Source organism: Bison bison, unplaced genomic scaffold (genome assembly GCF_000754665.1).
Source record: "Bison bison bison isolate TAMUID 2011002044 unplaced genomic scaffold, Bison_UMD1.0 scf7180017864365, whole genome shotgun sequence".
NCBI classification, from domain to species: Eukaryota; Metazoa; Chordata; class Mammalia; order Artiodactyla; family Bovidae; genus Bison; species Bison bison.
Genome location: NW_011494937.1, coordinates 848,663 through 858,033, shown reverse-complemented (window position 1 = coordinate 858,033; position 9,371 = coordinate 848,663). Strand labels below are relative to the sequence as shown.

The following is a 9,371-nucleotide window of genomic DNA, read 5'->3' as shown; positions in this document are numbered from 1 at the left end:
GGGGGCGGGCTGGGGCTCACTCGAGGTGCTCGCAGTAGTCCCAGTCATGCCGCTCGTGCTTGCAGGCCAGGAAGTTGGGGAAGCTGTCGCGCTTGCACTTGAGAAACCGGATGAGGTAGTGGGCGCAGTAGTCGCGTTGCTGGAGCACCAGCTGGGCGTCGTTCATCTCCTGCTGAGTGGCCACCATCTCTGCGGGTGGAGGGGGAACCAGGGAGGCTCAGCCAGGGTGGGAGGATCCTTCTGATGTGCACAAAAGCAACAAGGGCAGAGTCCCTCTCCTGCCCTCAACACCCACACGAGATTCTTGCTGCTCCACCCCCAGGGTCACTCTGCAGACAGTCCTACCAGCAAAGCCTGCACTCCCCTCTGCTGGGCACAACCCGGTGTGTGTGGGGAGGGTGGCGGGCAGGCTGCCTGTGGGACTTGAATCCCAGCTCTGCCCTTGTTGGAGCTGTAACTTCTCAGAGCCTCAGCTTCTTCCCCTACTGCATAGACTTGGCTCCGAAGTGAGCTGAGCAACTACATGTAAAGTGCTGAAGTGCCCGCCTCTTGGAGAGCTGAACTAATAACCCTCAGGTCCTGCTGCCCCACCCACCCGGAAAACCTGACCTGGATGAAATAAACCTTCATTCAACTGGGGCTGGTTTGGGCCCTAAGAAACAGTAGGCGCACACCCCTGCCTGTGCCCGCTGTGCGGGTGATCCTGAGCTGCGCCCTCTGGCAGGGGGCGCTCAGGACCAGCCTTCCTGCATCAAGGGAACCACTCTCCCAGCTTACACCAGCATCTTTCTTGTCTCAGAAGGTCTCCTCACAAGTAGCATCACTACAAGCAGTAGTGTCCACTGCTTACCTGCAATCCACTTCCACTGGCTCCTCTCCCCTCTGCTTCCCAGCCGAGTTTCTGTCTCACTCTGGCCCAGAGTCTGTAACCCACCAGCGTCCACACTCTACCCCAGCAATGCCCACACGCTGGTTCTTTCCAGAGCCACTTGGGACCCCAGGGCACCGTGCTTCCTCAGCCTCTTGCTTCTTTCTCGAACATTCTTTTCCCGTGGCCCTCATCTCCACCATATTCTCCCCAGGTTTCCTCCCATCTCTATGGCTGTCCATACATTTTATGCCCAAACCTGAAGCGATGGCTTCTGGTGGTTCCTGCTAAGATCTCTCTGCTCATTCTAATTCATGGCTTTGGTCTCCAATCTGTAACCTAGACCCCATCTTGGGCCCTCCACCCTCAACTTGTCTGAGCCCCAGGCCTCGTGTCCATCTGCAGCCCTGGATGGTTTCCACGTCAGTGTGCTGGCACTCATACCAGATGCTTCGGCATAATCGGTCAGCAGCCAGAATTTCTGGGGCACCCACTGGGTGCTAGGTGCTGGGGACCCACAGGGGAACATGCTATGCAAGAATGGATCCTGCTCTGGGAGGGAGACACTGAACAAACAGGTGGAAATGCTGTAAGATGCTTGGCAATGCTCAGTACTGCACGTGGGCATGCATGCTCAGCTGTGCCTGACTGTGACCCCAAGGACTCCTCTGTCCGTGGGATTCTCCACGCAAGAACACCAGATCGGCTGCCATGCCCTCTTCCAGGGGATCTTCCCAGGGATTGGGAATAACCCATTTCTCATGTCTCCTGCGTCGGCAGGCAGGTTCTTTACCACCAGTGCCACCTGGGTAGCCTGGACATATGTACGCTTATGGCTGATTCACGTTGTACAGCAGAAACCAACACTGTACAGCAATTATCCTCCAATTAAAAACAAAGCAAAAACTCCAGCCCTCACAAAAGCCCTTTGAAACCAGGGGATGAGCAGAGACCCCCAGGGAGGGGTGAGAGTGAGTGGAGACAGAAGGCAGTGTGGATTTATATTGGGCATTTACAAGGCAGGGAGTTGGGACGGAGTTGTTGGGTCTTGGAACCATGTGAAGAGAGCCCCCAGGAAGGGCTGTGTCTGCTGCCGCTGTAATGGAGTTAAAACTAAGAATCTGACAATGGGTTTTGGCAATACAGTAGAGTGGTGGTGGGGAGGAAGCCTGACCAGAGCCCGGTCATTGAAGTGGGGGGAGACAGCTGGATGGGGAGGCGGGGCAGGAGAATATTTTAAAAACAGCAGAAATAACAGTGTATTTGCATGCTGATGGGAAAACCAATGTCCAACGAGGAGAGACTGGTTGGGACAGTGCTTGGGTGGGTGAGAGGATGGGATGAAGGGCATCAGAGTTCAACTGGAGCAGAGGTTTAGCTGAAGCTGGGGCAGATTGAGTAATGGGAGAGAAGGTGGAGTCCAGCAGGAAGCAGGGATAAGGGAGCCCAAGAGAGTTTTGGCTGCATCTGTTTTTTAAAAATTTTTAGATCCCCAACCAGGGATTGAACCTTCGTTCCCTGCATTAGAAGTGCAGAGTCTTAACTGCTGGCATGTCAGAGAAGTCCCTGCATCTGTTTTCTTAAGAGGATGCCAAGTGACAAGCTGAAAGGAGATGCTGGAGTCTGAGAGAGACGGCCTGACACTGTGGTCGAGGGGGGAGCAAGAGAGAACAGAGGCCAGGGAATGTGACAAGAAAACCAGTAGCATTAGGGAACAAGTAGGGGAGCACTCAGGAGACGTCAGGGAGGCTGAGTGTTTTTCTCCCGTGATGTTCAGCTGCACAGGGACAGGAGCCAAGGAGGAGAGCTGGCCTTAACCAGGGCTCTTGTTAAGCCAGAGAGAGCAGAGTGGGGGTGCCTCTGGGTGTCTGCAAAACATCAAGGGAAAGAAGGGTGTATGGAGCAGTGGGAAAGACTGACATGGAGGTGGGCGTACTGATGGACTACAGGTTCTGGTGGGGCTGAAGGGACTACCAGGAATCGAGAGGAGTGTACCCTTCAACGTTGTCCTAAATCCCAACTTCTCTGCACCACGCACGTTCCCTTAGGGGTCTCCCTGTCTCCAAGTCATCATCGCCCACCAGGCAGCCAACAACGTGACCTTTTGACAAAACAAATCAGGTCGCATGGCTCCTCAGCTTAGAAGCACGAAGCACTAAGGGGAGAGCCCCTCTCCTTAGTCTCGGTGTGGTCAGCTCTTTTGCAACTCCCTCACGTCTAGCTTCCAGTTATAGCTCCCCACCCTGGAAGCCCGCCATGATACTCCCAGGCACCATCATGAAGACCCCCCAGGTTCCACGGTCTCCCCTACAGAACAGTGAGTTCTCTTCAGTCGGTGCCTGCTGTGTCTTCTGTGCCCAAACTGGCTTGGTCCAGGATTGGCGCCCGATATGTCTGTGATATTAACTCATTAAAAAAAAGCAAAGTGCAGGACAGCTTGTGCGACCTGAGTACCCCCGCCGCTCGCCCGCCACCCGCCTTCTGTTTTCCCGGGCATACCTAAAAAGAGCAGTGACATCTACCCAGAGGTACAGTGAGCACATCTCTTCCGTGTTAAATTCTCCCATGGCTCCCCACTCACTCCAGGACTAAGCCCAGGTTCGATCGCCTCATTAGCCCCGCATCTCTGCTCTCTTGCCCCCTAGGCTTTTTGTTCAAACAAAAAGCCCCCTCTGCTTGCAATGCCTCCACACTCCGGCAAGGTCACGAACGTCGTCTGAATTTCTCCGGGCCGAAGTCAGGGCTGAACCCAGACACAGCGCACGATGCTCGAGCCCAGCAGTGGAGACTCCGAGTTTCAGGGGTTCCCACACCCGTGCCCCACTCCCGCCGGCCGCTTCTGCGCACTGGGCCTCACCGCGTTCCTTGCGCTCGGGGAAGCCGTAGTCGGGCGGGAAAGTGGGCATCCGCAGGGGATCGGGCTCCACCGATGCATCGCCCAGGTATCTCCGGGCCAGGTGAGCCCCCATGGCTGCTGTCACCGCAGGTTCCAGCGGCAGCCGGGGTCACCTAATTCCTACCCGGAAGCATTCCCCCTAGGCCAGCTACGGCTTCCGGGTTGCTTCCGCCCGCCGCAGGGATAATAGAGATGAATGACTCCAGAGGGGTTCATGTAACTCTGACGCCGCCTAGCGGCCAGGAGAGGACAGCAAGGCGCGTACCCCCTACTCTGGCTACCGCCAGAGGGAGCCTCCCTGCCTCGGAAAATATATCTTGGCTCGGGAAGGGTGGACGACAGGAGCCTGGGGTCTCCTCTCACCCTCCCTGGGCTCCACTGGTCTACTGAAGCTAGAGTACGAAGGAAAAATAAATTTTATATCATAATTTAAAAAAGTTTTATTCTAAAACATTCAAAGTTTTCATAAGCACTTGCACAGTTGCTGATATTAGTGAATATAAAAGGTTTAAATAAAATTACTTAAATATTTTAATTTAAATAAGCAAATAAAAGTTATTTATCAATACACTATTTATAAACTGAGTTTTTTTTTTAATACTTTTATTTATTTGGCTGTGCCAAGTCCTAATTGCAGCATGTGGGATCTAGTTCCCTGACCAGGAAACAAACCCAGGGCCCCTGCATTGGGAACACAGAATCTTAGCCACTGGACCATCAGGGAAGTTCCTATTAAACTGAGCTTTTAAATAAATCCTACTGAATACTTTGTAAAAATGAAGCAAGTTGTGATTCTAGTATTCCTCTACTTGCCACTGTAAAGAATTGGTATTACATTTCACATCTGTTAGGTTAGCACATATAGAAGTGTTAACCTAACAGATTAAAAGTATTTTAAATATACACACATATATTTTTTGTATATATATATATCTCTCTGCTGCTGCTGCTGCTAAGTCGCTTCAGTCGTGTCCGACTCTGTGCGACCCCAGAGACAGCAGCCCACCAGGCTTCCCCGTCCCTGGGATTCTCCAGGCAAGAACACTGGAGTGGGTTGCCATTTCCTTCTCCAATATACACACACACATATATATTGCTTAATACTTCTCGGCCAAATCCTGCCTCCATGTGCAGCAGTAACAAATGCAAATGATGTGTTAATTTGTTACTATCTCTGGAATCTCAGCACAGGATTGGAACACAAAAGAAAAAATTTTCACTGGATGCTTGTCAGTGTTGGGAAATGATACTTGGCTGTGCAAGATTAGATTTCATTTGACAAGGTGCTGTGGGTTGAACTATCTTCCACCCTCTGATCCCCCACCTCCTGTCAAATACACGTTGAAGTCTTAACCACCAAGAAGCTGCGAATGTGATCTTACTTGAAAACAGGGTTTTGCAGATGTAATCAAGTTAAGATGTGGTCATGGCAGACTCGGGTGGGTCCCAATCTAATGACTGTTGCCCTTCTTATAAGAGGGAAATGTTTTAAATTGTAATTTTGTGTATTTATTTCTGGCTGTGCAGGGTCTTCCTTGCTGTGGGCTTTTTCTCTAGTTGCAGCAGTTGTGTTGCACCGACTTCTCATTGCAGTGGCTTCTCTTGTTTCAGAGCACAGGCTGTAGGGGGCACAGGCTTCAATAGTTGCAGCCCTAAGCCTCTAGAGCACAGGTTCAGTAGTTGTGGCATATGGGCTTAGTTGTTCCTCAGCATGTGGGATCTTCCTGGACCCGGGATCGAACCCACGTCTCCTGCTTGACACGGGGATTCTTTACTACTGAGCCACCAGGGAAGCCCTGAGAGTGAAATGTGGAAGCAGACATACACCCAGAACATCATGTGACGCTGGAGGCAGAGGCTGGAGTGATGCATCTACAAGCCTAGGACACCAAGGATCCCACGCCAGGAAGGCTCTTCCCCCAGAGCCTTGGGAGTGAGCACGGCCCTGCTCACACCTTGTTTTGGACTTTCAGCCTCCAGAACTGTGAGACTGTAATTTTTTCTTGTTTTAAGTCACCTGCTTTGTGGTACCCTGTTATGGCAGCCTTAGAACATGGAGACACACAATCATTTGTCTTTTCTCTTACCTAAACTTGGTTTGTTGGTTTAGTTGCTAAATCATACCTGACTCTTGTGACCCCATGGACTGTAGCCCACCAGGTGCCTCTGGTCCTGGGATTCTCCAGGCAAGAATACTAGAGTGGGTTGCCATTTCCTTCGCCAGGGGATCTTCCTGACCTGGAGATCGAACCCACGGCTCTTGCATTGCAGGCAGATTCTCTACCAACTGAGCCATCAGAGAAACTTAACACCTAAACTTGTCTAGTGCCTAAATCCTCCTCACATTCCTAAGCAGCCTGTTTCCAGCATTGGCAGATGCAGAACCACACTCACACCCAGGAGGGCCCTCCTGGGGCCTGAGTGACATTGATACCAAGACACGTCATGTGTTTTTTATTTGTTTGTTTTGTTTTTTGGCCACACCGAGGCATGCAGGGTCTTAGTTCCCTGACCAGGGATCAAACCTGTGTCCCATGCAGTGGAAGCACAGAGTCTTAACTACTGGACCATCAGGGCATTCCCATAGATGTCATGTTTAGACTTATGGTTGTTCTATGCAGGTTCCTTTGCAAGATCTCAGGTGAGAGCAGCATCATGCATCCTTCAGTAAGTTTACTTTGTGTTTGTAATATGTGTGGTTCTCTAACGCAAGCCAGATCCCTCCACTTGGCCAAGGGGCTTTCCTCCATTTGAGAGAACAGGTGTCCTGGATTAGAATGCTAGTTGTGTGGCCTGGTTGAGTTTATTTAGCTTTTTTGTAAGATGAAATATCAATTTTTATGTTGCAACATTGAATGTTAATTATGTGAAGTACTTACAGCAGTTCTTGGCATGTTGTTTAGTCACTCAGTTGTGTCCGACTCTTTTTCAATCCCGCGGACTGTAGCCTGCCAGACTCCTCTGTCCATGGGATTTCCCAGGCAAGAATACTGGAGTGGGTTGCCTTTCCTTCTCCAGGGGATCTTCCCCTCCCAGGGATCAAACCTGTGTCTCCTGCATTGGCAGGCAGATTCTTTACCATTGAGCCATGAGGGAAGCCCAGTTCTTGGCAAAGCATTAGATAAGTGTTACTTATTACTACTACATCTTTCTTTTATGAACAGCTGCATCAGACCTTGAGGACACAGAGGTGAACAAGAAGATCAGAGTGGGGCTGGGTGGCGTCTATCTCCATGCACACTCAGTCCTATGTGGGGCTTTAAATACGACCTTCAGCAGGTTGAATCATGGTGCCCCAAAAGGTATGTCCATACCCTAATCTTGGAAACCTGTGAATGTGATCTTATCTGGAAAACATTCCTTTGCAAATGTAATTAAGGATCTTGAGATGAGATTGTCTTGGATTAATTTAATTTAATTCTTTGGCTCCAGGGACTTCCCTGGTGGTCCAGTGGCTAAGAGTCTGTGCTCCCAATGCAGGGGGCCTGGGTTCCATCTCTGGTCAAGCAACTAGATCCCACATGCCACAAGTAAGGATTCACATGGTCTCAACTAAGACCAAGTGCAACCAAATAAATAAATAAATATGAAAAAAATCTCAGATCCCTTTTCCCTCGCTCCCCAAGCCTCAGCTGTTTCTTATAAATATCCTGAGCCCCTCACCTTCAGGGAGGTGGGTTTGAGATTTGCTCCCCCTTCTCCTTGCTTAGCTGCCTTGTGAGCAAACCCTTTCTCTGCTACAAATCTTGGTGTTTCAGGCTTGGCTTGCTGTGTGTCAGGCCGACAAACCTAGTACAGAACACAAACTATAGAGGACAGTCCAGTGGGTGACTGAGACTTCCTTTCCAGGGCCACCTGTGCCCTGTCTCCAGAACATGGCATAGATTTGTGATTCCGTGCACTTCCTGACGCCAGGGGGCAGCATTCCCACTCCGGTCTTCGTGAATGGCACTCCTGGAGTTGTGCAGTGCACAGCCTCCACAGCTGTACCAGGCCGTCCGGTTCCATGTGTCTCCTCTGACTCCCTTTCTCTGCTCATTCAGCGGCCAGAGCAGGAAGGAGACCCAGAGGGGCAAATCACATGCCCAGCTCACTCTCCCTGTGTGATCTTGGGAAGTGACTTCCCTTTCAAAGATGCAGTTTACTCTCCTGAAAAATGGGTCCCTACTAAACAGCTCCTCCCCACTTCATGATTATTTTCCTTGTTAGCACTTAGCACCCTCTAACCTGAGATCCATTTGACTTATTTATCTCGTTTCCTGTTGTTCTCTTCTCTTGAATATCGGCTCTGAGGAGCAGGGAATTTCATCTGATTTGTTCACTGCTATATTCCTGGAACACAGGAATGGAACAGACACACAGTAGGTGCTTAGTAAGTAGTTGTCAAAACCAACACAGGAATACATGAACAGGGTCGTATGGAGGAGTCAGTTTGATGGCCGTGTGGAAAGTTTCCTGTCAGGCATCTAGGATGTGCCCCAAACACGCTCACTACTATTATCTATCAAAGTGTTTATTAACTTTTTCTATTTAAAACATTTTTTTTTTTTTTTTTGGTTGTTCTAAGCGCACTCCCCGCCTCCCCGCGTTGGAAGTGCGGAGTCTTAACCACTGGACCTCCAGGGAAGTTCTATCATTCTTATTATTTTAATTTGGCGCTCACTCTCTAACTAAGCCACTAGGCTTCCCTGGTGGCTCAGAGGTTAAAGCGTCTGCCTGCAATGCGGGAGACCCGGGTTTGATCCCTGAATCGGGACGATCCCCTGGAGAAGGAAATGGCAACCCATTCCAGTACTCTTGCCTGGAGAATCCCATGGACGGAGGAGCCTGGTAGGCTACAGTCCACGGAGTCGCAAAGAGTCGGACACGACTGAGAGACTTCACACGACTGAGAGACTTCACACGACCAGTCGTCTCACTAGAGAATGAGGAGGTCCTAGTGAGGCGGGGGAGTGGGGGGGCTGGTGGGCGGTGACTCTGGACCATTCTGTCCTGCAGGCCCAGGACTCAAATGTTTCAGCCCGGTCTGTCTATACGCAGAGTTGGAGACCTGGGGGGGATCATATTAGAGTGACTGCGGTATTAAGGGGTGAGGGAGGGGCCGGGCCTCAGTCACCCGTGCCCCACAGCCTTCCTGTTATTTTTTTCTCTACCAGCCATCTGACGAGGAGAGTTTCCGGTGTTCCTCGCCCGCGTTCCCTGCATCAGAGCGCACAGCTTCCCCGCCCCTCCTGCCTCCTCCCCGGCGGCGCTAGCCACCCCGCCCACTCGGCACCAGGCAGGGCTGTGTTAGAACTGTGGGCAGGTCGGCCTCAGAGGCCCCAGGTGGGGCCAAGGATGGGGAGAAAATTCTGGGTGGAGTCTGAGCCTCGCCTCGGTCCGCTGGATGGGAGTTCGGAAGCTCTGGGTAATTCAGTTCCGGAGGAGGAGGCGAAATAAGTCAGCGTGTCCCAGACAGTCCCTGGGGAAGACCTCGCCTCAGTTTGATGGGTGCGTGAAAAGCGCTTCCTGCCAGTCACCGAGGAGACGCCCAAGACCGACCAGATGGGCGCCTGTAATTGTAGCCAAATAAGGGCAGAGCATCCGGTCCCATCGCTCCCCATCACT

The 9,371-nt window shown here is 51.2% G+C and overlaps 1 protein-coding gene across 1 annotated transcript in view; it reads right to left on the bottom strand.

Annotated features, from left to right (window-relative positions):
* Positions 1–3,921, bottom strand: part of NDUFB7 (NADH dehydrogenase (ubiquinone) 1 beta subcomplex, 7, 18kDa) — a 4,643-nt gene extending 722 nt beyond the window's left edge. The window contains exons 1-2 of the mRNA XM_010855509.1: positions 3,726–3,921; positions 21–189 (exon numbers count right to left, since the gene is read on the bottom strand). Coding sequence (XP_010853811.1) covers positions 21–189; positions 3,726–3,837 — 281 coding nt within the window. The 5' untranslated portion in view covers positions 3,838–3,921. The remainder of the gene's footprint in view (positions 1–20; positions 190–3,725) is intronic.
* Positions 3,922–9,371: the final 5,450 nt, after the last annotated feature.